The sequence below is a fragment of the Amblyomma maculatum genome, chromosome 9 (genome assembly GCF_055883805.1).
Source record: "Amblyomma maculatum isolate TAMU_Amacu chromosome 9, ASM5588380v1, whole genome shotgun sequence".
Lineage (NCBI taxonomy): Eukaryota > Metazoa > Arthropoda > Arachnida > Ixodida > Ixodidae > Amblyomma > Amblyomma maculatum.
Window position 1 is genome coordinate 63,055,559 of NC_139352.1, and position 14,030 is coordinate 63,069,588.

The 14,030-nt window shown below is 46.5% G+C and overlaps 1 protein-coding gene across 1 annotated transcript; it reads left to right on the plus strand.

Annotated features, from left to right (window-relative positions):
• The first annotated feature begins 57 nt into the window (after positions 1 to 57).
• Positions 58 to 13,636, plus strand: LOC146179196 (transmembrane protein 17-like). The gene is made up of 4 exons (XM_084578880.1): positions 58 to 157; positions 9,064 to 9,167; positions 11,347 to 11,460; positions 12,699 to 13,636. Exons 1-4 carry the CDS (start codon positions 58 to 60, stop codon positions 12,963 to 12,965), a joined length of 585 nt encoding a protein of 194 aa, XP_084435006.1. The 3' UTR covers positions 12,966 to 13,636.
• Positions 13,637 to 14,030: the final 394 nt, after the last annotated feature.

Consider the following 14,030-nt stretch of genomic DNA (forward strand, 5'->3'; position numbering starts at 1 on the left):
GGTGTGCGTGCTAAGAGCTCATCAACAGCTGCTGTAAGTAATTAAGTGGGCCAAGTCATGGGGTCAGTGAGGGCTCTTGTGGAGGCAGTCTCGGAAACGATCTTCCCAGGATTACACCTGAGCAGCAGCAGATCAAAGGGAATAGCGCTAAAACATGGTAAGAATTGAGCCTTCACGCTATACTGGCCTTATCTGGATGGATTAGTTTCAAGTCACCAAACAGTACGTAGTATACAAAAAAAAAATAAAAGATCATTGCAGCATTTTATACGAAACAATGATTCGCAACCAGGTAAAAAAAAAAAAAAAAAAAAAAAAAAAGAACGCCATGTGCATACATATTACAATGTGTTGCAATCAATGGTGATTTTCTTTTTTTTTTTTTTGCGCTTGAAGGGCTTATTGAAAGACTGAGTTCTCTGCACGAAACGTGCTACGATACATTTTTGAATATCCCCCGCTGCCGCTGGACAAAATATCCCTCATTGGCTGTTTTCCGACAGGAGCGGTACGTGCGTGCCCGGTTTCGTACGGCTTAATTCGGCAGTGACAGCGACCTAGCGGTGCTTTTACTCTTACTCTCTTATTGTGGACTTGTCGAACACGTACGGTCATCTCGCGCTGTCAAACCAAGTTAACCAACCCGCAGCCGCGCATGAGGAAGTGGCACATCATGCGAAGAACCACCGTTAGGTCCCCTGCGCGCTTGCATCACTTTGTTATAACGATACGCGACCGCGTCGAAAGCAATATAACGCTTTGTTTTCAGACAGCGACCCTGTGCTCGGTTTAGAGAGAGAGAGAGAGAGAGAAGACTTTATTTACACCGACATATGGACCTCGGGGAAGGAGCTATGCCATGGGGAGGGTCTCCTCCTTGCTTGCTCTCCTGCGCTGTGGCCGCAGAGAAGGTTATGGAAGCCTCCTCCGCCAGGCGTAGGACTATCTTTTGTACATCCGCATTTGGGCACTGCCCAATACTGATTCGTGCCTTCATAATCAGCAGGATATAGCTTATTGCCACCCCCTTTCTCAATCTCAATCCTGGTGAAGTAGAGAAGTTAGAAAAAATGATCAGAACGTAGGTCATTCAAAAGGGCTTTAGGCATCATCCCCAACTCGTCGACAGAGAATTGCTTCTAGCTATGGGAATGCATATAATACCTGGGAAGAGACTGCTAAAGCGGTCAGGGAGGCCCAGATCTGGTGGCTCAAATCAACTGTAGTGGGCCGAAAAATACTACAAGAACTACAGCTTCAGTCAAGTGAGCCACCCTGTCGCTGAACTCTTGAGACTCGGAAACTATTCAAAATTGCACCGATCCCTAAGAGTATGCACCCGATCCATGACAAGGAACGAAGACAGCATAGAGCAAAATTTATTCAAAGCAAACTAATTAATAAACGACCCTGCTGTGAGGGATCAGCCTATTGCGATACTGCCTGCGGGCTAGAAGGGGCCACGTCCCGTCATAGCGGTAGATGGGAACCACTCCCAGAAAGTAATTGGATCCATTAATACGCGTAACGCTTTAATAGCTGAAGAGGTTGCGATAGCGCTAGCATGTACAGGTAGCCAAAACTATCCTCTCAGATAATAAGGCGGCTGTTAGGAACTTCTACAAAGGCCTAATTTCCAAACAGGTGGCAGACTACTGAGAACGCATTTGCTAAACCTGGAGGTTTCAGTCATCTAGCTGGGTTCCAGCTCACGAGGGCCTGCCAGGCAACAATCCTGCCCATCGCCTCGCTCGAGATGTATACACCCGAGCGGCCGTAGAGGCCCCGAGCGAGAGACAAACCCCCAAGGAGCTCTCCGAGACTCACAGAGTAAGCAGAAGGGTCTATCCGATAGGTCCCTAACACCCTCAGAATGCAGGGCCTGGCGAAAAATTCAGGCCAATCGTTTATTTCCTTATGTTACTCTGAATAATGAGTTGACAGGTGACCCAGAGGCTAACAATCTCTGCAACACGGTGCTCTGCAACATACATCTAGCTGTGCTCGGTTTAGCTGACTATAGATGCCAAGCTTGAATTCCCCGCCTTTTGTCATTGGCTACACGTGGCGCTACCACCTTCGTTCGTTTCTTGTTATTTGCTGTGGTATGCTGTAGCTATTGTCCTGATGGGGCTGGGGCAGGTAGGTCACCGCCGCTTGCGGCGGGGGCTGGCCTGCCACCGAATTTTTATCTGTTGTAGGTCGTCATTGCACCCGCCACCGCTTCGGTGATGGACGACGGCTGTTGCGGCGCGCGTCTTGCTTTCCCTCTTCCTTTTCTTCTCTATTTTCTCTTCTGTCTGCACGAGGCAGCGGAGGTGGCTCAGCTACAGAGCCATTCTTCTTCTTCTTCTTCTTCTTCTTCTTCTTCTTCTTCTTCTTCTTCTTCTTCTTCTTCTTCTTCTTCTTCTTCTTCTTCTTCTTCTTCTTCTTCTTCTTCTTCTTCCTTGATATTTGGCACATACCCACGAAGGGGGATTGGCCAGGGTTCAGTGTGGACTGCCAAATGTCCTACACAAACTGAATTAGTGTATTAAAGTAATTGACAACTAAACAAAAACATAAGTTTTAAGATCACAAAAGTTATTGAATGAAAAAACATTAAGCAAAAATTAGAAATTTTGTAAATTTGGAATGCAATTAGCAAGGGAATCTGTCCGTAGCTGTGATGTAGTATATATGTATAAGTACTGACAAATTTGAGGCAATGCAAATCCTTTCGCAGTCGCACCGAAGGAGAGTAGAAGCGGGACCGACAACGTAAATCCCAAGCGTGCAATTGGAGTTTCTAAATGCACTCCCCTCCGATGTGAAAACCTTCGGCAAGCGAGCTACAGAGCCAGTAGCAGGCCACGTGCATCCTCTTTTCCTTCTTCCTACAGCCACAACAACAACAACAGGGTTCCTCGATGTAGCTGTAATGTAGCGCACAGGCGACGGCGCGCGCCTGGCACCGAAGCACCCTGATTGGCTGAACCTGGGCGCGCCGTCGCGGGCATCCCAGCAAAAGGCGGGAAATTCAAGCACGAATCGATTTGGGAAAAACAATTGAAATATTTCAAATTCCGTTAAGAATTACGGAAAGAAAAGGAAAAAAAAATGCGGTATACGGAGAGGAGAAAGACTTTGCTGCAAAAACTGCGCATTGCACAAAGCACTGCTCGAATACGAGTCCACGAAGGAGCTTGACATTGCGTCTGGGTATAAGGAAGACCTCGGCTATGTGACTTCGCAGGCAGCAGTATCTGCTATATATTGATTTTCACGAAATAGAACCACGATGTGACGGCAACAGGAGCTACAATCAGCGCGCACGGAATCACGTCGTTGACCTGTCGCGTTTCGCCGGCAAATTCACGTGGTTGGGGTTTTTATATAGCCAGTAACATATATAGAATATAGGATCTGCTATATGGTTGATTACACGCTAACGAGATACCTTAGCTGCTAAACGTTCAGAACAGAGGGTGGGATCAGTAGTGCGCGCGCTTCACTGGGAACTGTGAAGGCCCATAAGAGAGCAGTGTTTATTAGGCATCAGTCCTATATAAAAAAAAAAAAAAAGAAAAGAACAAGAAACAATATATCGTGCATGCAGAGTATTTGGCAGACACAATTACGTCTCTGCTATGATATAAAGGTATCTAATGGTGAACCATAATTTCGCCAAGCATCCAGGGGCAGACTATAGACGTTATTTAATTTTTTTTATGCGGCTTCCCAGGTGAAAATCTTAACTGGTTTATAAGCAAAAAATTCCCAATTGATCCCAGTTGAATTCCATATGGGGATCCATTTTTGTTATCCAACAATTGGAACCAACGCCCCGCAGGGGTGATGCAGGTGGCAATAAATAAAAAAAAAAAGGGGGGGGGGAGGGGTGCAGAGGTAAGACGCCCGACTACTGCCGGAGTTCCCGGGTTCGAACCCGACTACGGCGGCTGCGTTTCGATGCAGGCGAAACGAAGTGGCGTCCGTGTGCTGTGCGATGTCAGCGCACGTTAAAGATCCCAGGTGGTCGAAATTATTCCTCCACTACGGCTTCCCTTTCTCTCTTTCCACTTTCAGTCCCACCTTCCTCCCTTCCCTTACGGCGCGGTTCAGATCAGAGCAAGTGTGACAGATACTGCGCCTTTCCTTTCCTGTGAACCAATTATTTATTAATTATTAAGGAACCAACAGGCATGACCAAATGACCAGTTAGGATTTTCACCTGGGTTTAAAAACACCGCCAAAGACAACTGCCGTTCAGAATCCGAATGCTTTGAAAGAATAATTGTACATTTTCGTTGGATGAGGTTGGTATATATATATATATATATATATATATATATATATATATATATATATATATATATATATATATATATATATATATATATATATATATAACTTACCGGGTTCAGTGGAGAAATATGGGAGAGGCCTTCGCCCTGCAGTGGGTATAGTCAGGCTGATGATGATGATGATATATAAATGACGAAGCCATTTGCTGGGGGGGGGGGGGGGGGACAACCCCGCACGTTATGGTAAGGTCAGTGCGAATCCACTTTCGTGCGCCGTTGCAAAAACTGCAAGGATTTTTTAGAGCGCAGCTCTTTGGCGTCCGTTCCTGGGTTTCGCGTCGGCGTCGGCGTTGTCGTCGGCCTCGTAACCAGCTCCGCCCCCCTTTCATCCCCCCAGCGCTAGCAGAGACCGACTGATACCGCTGGGTGCCGCTGACGCCGCTAGAGAGTCAAGATAACGTGACTGCATAGAACACCATCGCAGCCATGCAGAAAGAGGAGGGGAGGGTCCCCCCCCCCCCCCCCCCCCCCCCCCCCCCCCCCCCCCCTGTTCCTGTGTGGCGGATAGGGTGCTCTTCAGTTGCCGACGCGCCGGTTATTTCACGTAGGCCCCGGCACGTCGACGAATACGTGACCACCTTCCCACGGCTAGACCTGGTTCTTGGCGCTGCTGAAGCGAGGGTATCATATTGTTTGCGTCGGCATCGGCGGCGTTGTCCCTGAAACCAACTCCGCAGCTGGGGTTGACTCATATCGGCGTCAGCAGCATCAGTCAGTCGCTGCTATCTCTTCCCTCCTCCCTTTATCGCGTTGTCCGCTTGCTGCGCGCGCTTCTGCCCCCATCGTTTGCCGCTGGGTGTACACGCCGCCCCCCTCCCCCCTCCGGCTCGAACTTAATTCCTTTCTTCGCTCCTCCTCCAATGCAACCCCTGTGCGGTGGCAATCAGAGAGCCAGATCGGTGGCGGCGGATCTGTATATGTGCACCGCCCGAGCCGACACCGATGTTAGGTAGTGGGGGACTTTAATGTTGACATAAAGACAAACAGGAATTTCTTCACACTTATGCGGGAGAACATCCCGTTCCTCTCGCTCGTAACGCGTCCCACGGCTGTGACAACCTTGCGAGGCACTTGTATAGATCTCGTCTTTGAGAATCAAGCATTGGTGTACCAAGTCGAACATATATCAGTCTATTTCTCCGACCACAGCTTCCTTCATGACTGTCAAGAACTGTTAGTGGAGTCTTTGTTAAAGGAATACGTGTGAAAAATAAAAAAAAAAAATTCTGTGATAGCGCATACATGCGTTGCTCGGTTTCTTTGCCTCAATCTATCGAAAAGGTGAAACTGCTTATTTGCTGCGCTCAAATTTCGCATTAGGAGGTAACGTAATCGTCGGTATTTTTTTTTTTTTTTTTTTTGTCATGCTACGTCAATCAGCATCACTTCTAACGACACCACTCGTCGGAAAGAACGAGCGAGAGAGAGGGAAGAAAAAAGGAGCCTTTAATGGTGTGCCACCCGTCCTGCACACCTGCCGTTGCGAGTGAGCCGGCTAGACGGCAGTGAGCAAATACCGCCTGCATACAGCTCTTTAGAGTTCCGAAGTTGCGAATGCGCTTCTGCACATGCATGGTAGCTAGTTTGGAGAGGTGCGCTACGGCGCAGATCTCGGGGGTTGAACGTTGCACGAGAGCGTGGCGAAGTGTTCGACTGGGGAGTCATTCGTTGCCCACATGACGGGAATTTTGGCGTAGGCTTTCCTTTCCCAGGTGGTGCACCCCTGAAAAGCCGGGCGCTAGGCCGGGGGACCCCTGTACCCAATTAAATTAACCGGCTGGGTAACCGGCGGCAGCGGGGATCGAACCCACACAACCTCCCGCAGCAGAGGCAGACGCCCAAACGCAAAGCTACGGCTGCGGTGATGGAGCGGCTCACTGTACTGGGTTTATATAGTGATGTTTCAAGCTTGATAAAACAGATGGCGCTGCATGTGTTCCATAATATAACATGGATTCATGCTAAACAAAATTTTAAAATTCCTATCACTCTTTATTACTTCAATTGACTATTATTGCGCAGCTTCAACCTTTAAGAAAAAAAGTTTTACGCGGTTATTACGCCATCTGCGGGCATGAACACGAACTGCTTCAGAAGTTTGTTTCCATTTCGTTTCTTTGTTTAGAATGCGCGGTGATCGAACATCGAACGACAGAACAATTATATGCCTTAACAGGAGCGGCTAGAATTAGCCACTGACGACCCCATTGTCAGTAAATAACGTGTGTGTTGTGGGCTGTATTTTTATTGCATTATAATTAGGTTTTTAACACTTTTTTGCTGTATTTTATGCTTTCTGGCGTGCTTATCGACACGCAACATATTGTTTGTACATCGAAAAAAAAAAAAAAATCTGAATGTCTTGCCATATTTTGCAGCTTCTTGCCATTACACTGGCGAGGACTCAGAACGTTAAACTGATAAATTGCTACGCGCTCATCTTGCACTTATACCGGCGTGTGAGGGGTTCTTTGCCTTGAATGACAGGCGATGAAAACAGACAGCTCGCAGATATTTAGCTAAGATCAATAAATTTAAGCGCACCATTTCAGAGCCGAGTAGAGGCGACCAGAGAAAAATGGCAGTGCGTTCCGTATTACAATTAATATAATCGATCGAGCGTATGAAAAATTATCCTGGGTTGTGAAGATTTGACAGGCTGCTCCATATGGGCTGCGATATCTGAACTATCGCCTAGCTCGCTCGGGACATTCCTTCGCGTACGCGTAATGACATCGCAGATATGTTTTACACCCGGAAGCAATATCAATATGTTTTGCGCTTTCATGGACGCGTATTTGAGTAGCGTATCAAGGAACGCCCCGGAGCAACAACGAAGGTTTTGCCATTTGTAGCTACGCCGTTACCACCGTTCGCAATAAGTTTGGCAGTGGAGTATCGCTTCACGAAGTAAAATTGGAATGTAGGCAGCGTGGACAAGTCAATGGTCTATTATTCTGTCATTTTTTTGCTTTGAATGCGAACATACACGGAAATCACAGCACAAAGCAGACGCTAGCTAACGCGACGGAAGCAGCCGTAAGCGTAGCCGACGCACTGAACCCTTCAACATGGCGTCGCGTAGCACGGTTCGCTGAAAGCCCCAAGATGGCAGCAATTTTGCACGCTCACTAGTGACTCTAACACTCACGCGCGAACTACTCGGAGTCACAACGTTCAACAACCCACAATTCAAGCCATTATAATAATTCGTTTACAGGAAAAAAACGACAAAGTATCTCGCACTTTTTTTCGTGGACACCTGAACCGCGCCGTATTGGAAGGGAGGAAGGTTGGAGTTAAAGCGGGAATTAAGAAGTGCCATAGTGGAGGGCCCACGGCGTTATTTCGACCACCCGAGGATCTTTAGCGTGTACTGACATCGCACAGCACACGGACACCATCTTTGTTTCGCTTCCATCGAAATGTGGCCGATGCATTGTGTGGGAATGGATGCACCCCTCATCATCTGCGGTAACAATAACCATCGACGCTAACTGCACACTCATGCTCGAGGTCAACATCATATCTGTCCGCTTCAATGGAGGCGAAACGAAGAGGCGTCCGATGTGCTGTGCGATGTCAGCGCACGTTAAAGATCCCCAGGTGGTTGAAATTTCCGGAGTCCTCCACTACGGTGTCTCTCATAGCCTCAGTCGCTTTTGGACATTAAACCCCGCAGATCAAACCGAACACTTTTTCTGTGGACACCTGCGCCACGCTGTATCGGAAGGAATGACGGGAGTGAAAGCTTCGTGCCGTATAGTGGAGCGCTCCGCAGTAATTTCAACTACCTGAGGGTCTTCAGCTTTCAGCGTGCACTGACATAGCAAATGGACGCTTCTTCGTTTCGCCTCTATCGAAACGCAGCCGCCGGCGGTCGGGATGATCGAACCCGGGTACCCGGAACATCAGTCGGGCATCTTAACCACTGCACCACCGCAGTGGGAAGCTACCAGATAGGTGCATCTTGTACATATTTATTACATCTTGCAAGAGACGTAGACGTAGATAGCATGAACTACCCCGAGTCTTCAGGAATTTACCACATGACGTTGTATACTAGCGCGCTGCCATGCGCGACAGCATGCGTCATATGAACTGTTTCCTCACAGTCTGTACTTTGTGTATGCCAACCGAATATGAGACAGCACGCATACATTCCTGCAGTGGGATAATCTAGGCGTAGCATGGGTTGATAGACCGGCAATGAAGCGGAGCTTCATTACTGTAGCCAATTCGAGCCTTCAGCGTCAGTGTGGGTGCCTGAAAGAGCGCCAACTTGAGCTTCGGTGACATTAGAAGCAACCTACACACATTACCCTTATGCCACAGCCAACAGCTGCCAACTCGAGTCACTCCTTTCATATGGGAGGGTGATAGAATCAGCCTGCCAGAACCCTTTGTATTCACATTACCCCTATGACAAGCAGGCATGCCCGTACGGCTTGGTTAAAGTAGGGATTTATATGTGGGGTGGTATACTTACGCTACTGCGTCATGCCCCTAAGATCGAGCTGAAGTGTCCCCAATAATATTGTAGTGCCCTACACTGATGGGGCGTTATAAGAGAATAATGTAGCAGGCAAAAGAAGCTTCCACTTCCATCCAGGTTTAAAACCAGAGCTAAACCACCGCTAATTTTTTTTTCCAAGAGGTTTCTCTCATTTTTGCTCACCATTACTGCTGTTACATGTCTACTTCTCCACCTTCACAGGCGAGGAACAGGAGACCAGCTTGGCCCTGCAAGTGGCCGTTTACTTCAACCTCTTCTACTCACCACTCTGGCTCATATCCCGTGGCCTAGCGCTGTACATAAAGGTGTGGTATGCACCACGGTGTGCATACATTCCTGTGAACATGTGATTTATCGAAACTGACCTCAGATTATGTGCAAGGGATGCCCAAGCAAGATGTTCTATATAGTAATTTGGAAATCAATTCAGTGCGTGAAGCAGCCGAAAATGGGTAAAAAGGAAACAAGTGCGAGTATCACAATTATAGCCTTATACTTTTGGATAGCTGCCAGCCTACATTTGTGGTAACAGACATATGTACATAGGCCAGTCTGCTTTGATACTGTGACGACACCAAAGGAAGGCGAGGGTTTGCGGTTGCCTTAAACAACTTCTGGGCCACAGAAAAAAATTTGGAGTGATGTAGTTTAGAGCAATTTAGAGCCCAATGGCGTGATATTCCACCATAACGAAGCCCACACTAAAATCCGTAGAGGCTCACTGCATTTTGATGGTTTCTTTACTTTTTAGCATTGACACAGTGGCATCATGTCTACCCAATATTTTACGCCAACCCCTTACCTTCATCTTCGCCTGCTTTTTTGCATGCTCACAAAGCAAACGAAAATAAAAATAGCGAATTCTCCAATTTCTTAAGTTCAAGTGCCATGACAGCTCATTTTGGCTAATCTATATGATGTGAATCACTGCGAAGCCACAGTTTGATATGGCTGCATGTGATATCGATAGAACCGAAAAAAAAAAAAAAAGAAACTCCATATATAATGGCTTGTGTTTGCATATTATCCAGAACCGACATTCTATGAGAGTAAAAGGTTGTTTGATACATTTCTAAAGGTACCTTATAAGGTCCCTTATATACCTTTGCAGAGTATGTGGTATTCAATGACAGCGCAATCCGTAACTGAACAACTTTGCGACAGGTGAAGATTACACAAGACCGCAGATCTGGTACGTTATGGGGGAGGAGATTACAGAAGACCAACCTCCAGCTCTGGCGGTTCTGAGTAGAAACATGCAGGCTGGTCTACTCCTTGCCAAAGCAGCAATGAACAGGCAATTCAGATGTATGGAGCACACAGCTAGCTATAGGCTGCCAAAGAGACTGCAGCAGTCAGTTTATACTGGACATATATCATAAATTCTATTATTAGAGCATGGTCTGTATCAAATCCACAGCAGCCGCCGAATGTTGAGAACCTGTAGCATGTTGAGAACCTAGGCGGACATATTGGTTGCATTGGGAGGAATGGTTAAAAGGAGAGGCAGTCTCTTTTGAACCTTAGAAAAGTCCGTTCACTGACTTGCTCTTTTTCTGCATCTTGCATTACTTTTCTAAATCTATGTTCATGCATGTTTTTGTGCTTTGTTTTGCAATTGCTACCTGTCCTGCCAGGGCCCTTTACTGTGTCTTTAGTATGCTCAAATAACAATAATAACCATGCATTGAAAACCCAATTCAATAACCATTGCGCAGAAGCACTAGTAATTGAACTTTGTATACCTTTTAAACGTGAGGCGGATGTTCTACCAGAAAGCCACTGCTTCAATGTTTCCCAAAAGTAATTATTTCGATCAGCTTGTGATGTCACGGCATACAAACTTGTTAGATCACAGCTATGGCCACAAAACCGGCCATGTGTGCTTTGAGTAACTAAACTGGCGAGGTAACTATTTGTCTGAAATGACCAAATGCGAGCTCAGTTTTGCATTGCAGCAAAAGCAGTGCGAATAAAGAGGGCCACGCATCCAGTTACATCACGCAATTGCTCGTAGAAATCTCTCCAATTAAGCAAACGAAATGGGAAATTTCAAAATTCATTTGCGCTACAACAAAACATCTAATCACTGCATGCAAAATACAAAAAAATCTGATTTGACCCCCGAGAATAATCCACAATTATTGCCATATGCTGTGGCTTATGCCATGGAATATATGTGGTTCGACATCATGGCGCTCGTGGCTCATGTCCATAAGTTGGACTGAATCCTGAGCTCTTCTATACCTGCCAAGAAATTCCTGTAGAAAGCTCAGATGAACTTCTAAATCGGCGCTCCTCAAAACGTGGTTGCATACTATTTTATGGAGCATCTTCTTTGAGACCCATCGAAGATACGCACACGCAGACATATGGCTGCTGGATGACACTTGATAGTAGATTGTGTACCAAACACATAAGAGGAAATGCATGGACTGCACATAATTTGCTGTGGGCGACCTGTGGGTCCCGTTTATTTTGCAGTTCCGCTACCTGTCGCTGATGCAACAGACCGTCACGACGGCCATCCTCATCATGATGGCAGTCGTCGAGCCTCCTCGCCTGTATCTAGGCTACGCTGGGAACCTTGGTGAAGAGGTATGATATAGAAGGCGTGCACGACTCCAAAGTGGGATTCGAGTATGCCACAGATAAACACCCATGCTGATTATGGTTGCGGACGTCTAGGCTAACTGAAATGCACATTTGTGGCACCTGTATTCTCGAGTTGCAAATGGCTGTCCACCAATCCGTTCACTAATTTCGTTGGTCTTTGCTGGGACTATCATCGATAAAAGCAGTCATCATTAAACGTCTAATTAAGTAAGCCATAATTGAAAACTTCCGACCTGTTTGCCGAAGGTTGACTAAATGGCACTGTGCCATCAAGATCATATCACTTGCAAGAATGTTGCCTATGTGGTCGTAGAAATCGAGGCCATGTATATCTCGATTGCCATGGGCTGGTTGTTCTTGTCAAGTACAGAACAATATTGCTGCAAATTCTACGCACCTACAGGATGGTAAAGAGTCCAAGAAATGAGTAGGCGACCACTTGTCAGAAGCGAAAATCGCTAACTTAGAGGTCGCTTGATCTTTGCGATAGTGCCTTTTCCTTTTTTTTTCTATTTTCTCTCTTGGCCAATTACAAATCACCGACCAACATACTGCACCACTGCAGTACACATACATAAATTACACTACACGACCCACTATGCCACTGTGATAGCCATACATGAATTACACTACACAACATACTATGCCACTATACAGTACTTGTACAGATGCTATACGATATACTAAACCAGTGCAGTAGTCATACACGAATTACACTCCATGCCATACTACTCTACTACAGTACTCATACACCAAATTACAGGACACGACATAGTATGCCAGTAGAGTACTCATAACTCATACACATGCTGCTATGTCACACACACCACAATCTACTCACTAGGCCCTCTCTAACACGCTTGTAACAACGAGCCTTTGCGGCCTATGTGTGTGACCACCTGGCATATAGAGGGCCTGGGTTCGATCCCTTACATTTGAAATTGCACTTTATTTTACATGATTTATTTTTATTATCTGAAGTGCGCCATTGCAGGAATCTCCTAACCAAGTTTGACTTTATTCAGACTCTCTCCTGATCTGCTCTGTAGCAGGTGCAATGACGGTCTACAACAGATAAAAATATGGTGGCAGGCTAGCCCCCGCCGTAAGCGGCAGTGACCTACCAGTCCCAGCCCTGTATGGAAGCTACACTGGGTTTTTGGCGTAATGAGCTCCCTAGCCCTGTCGCATTAATACATATGGTGTCTGCGGCGGTGCAGGTGGCAGCGCTGGCAGGGTTCTGGCTGCTGAGCCTGCTGCTGCAGCTTCCCCTGCTCGCATTCCTGGCACTGGGCGGTGCACGACCGCTTCCCCTGGAACGCGCCATCGACATTCCGTTGGCACTGATGCTTGCCACCCAGTTGGTGGTGGCCTTCGGTGCCATACGCAGGGTGGCATGCAGCCAAGCGAGGCGTCTGTCCCGGCGTAGCCAGGGAGCTTCATGTGCTCCTTCACCATCGCAGCTCAACGAGCTGCATGAGGACTGATACGTGCACAGACTTCGAGTGTTGTGCACGAGCCTTCCGCTTCACAGCTTGCGTCCTTGGAGGACAGTTCTCTCTCCTTCAAGCATGCCTTGCTTTCGCACGCACTTCCTCATACACGAGCTGCAAGATGTGCTCTACAGCATCAAAAATGGCTAGAACAAGCTTGAACGGGACACCCCCATAAGCAAGGATTACGGCGAGCAATTACAGTGTGATCAATCTTTCGTGACACTAAATAATGTGCACAGTTGTTGCTGTGGAGTTGTGTGAAAATAGCAAGCTGAGCAGTTTCTCCTCTGCCCCGGTAACGTGACTACATATTGATCACAAATTTCCATTCTGCACCAATCATGGAAAGTTTATTTCTGTGAAATTCCTACACTTGTCACTCATCCGGTTCTCACAGTTACCCTCAATTATGTTTTTTTTTTTAAATTTCCATGACTCAATTATGTTTTTTTAAATACCATGACTGTCACCAGTTCTAGGTTCCTCACATGTGATTAAATGCTGCCATGCTGTTACTGCTTTACAACCTTTCCCGGTTGCTGAAAACTGGAGGTTATGTCTTAATCGGTCTGGCTAAATGCCAGCTAGTCTGAAACAAATACATGAGTGGCCGATTTCTGGTGCAGTTGGAAAGTGCTCTTATTGTTCAAAGGGAGCTTTTGAAGGGTGGTTGCAAAATTGATTAGCATGCACTTCCTCTACTCTGGATATGCATTGCTACCAAAATATGGGGCCAGCGACCTGTTGGAGTCTTTTTTTCATTCAAATGTGATGAGTGTGTGGTTTGCTGGTGTGTCCTCTGTTCAGATTTAGAGTTACGATGGCACCTGATTGGACCAAGTAATGGTAAAAGCAAGCAAATGCATTTACCAACACTGCTAGAAAGACAAGAAACGATATGTTAGAAATCATAAAATTCTTATTAATTACATTTATCGCATAGCTTTGCACATATCCACTGTTTACACATATGGCTGAGTGCTCTAAAGTAAGAGCGGTAAAAACCTCAGCTGTTTACACTACATGCTCAAACCTGCATTCATAACACAAACAAGG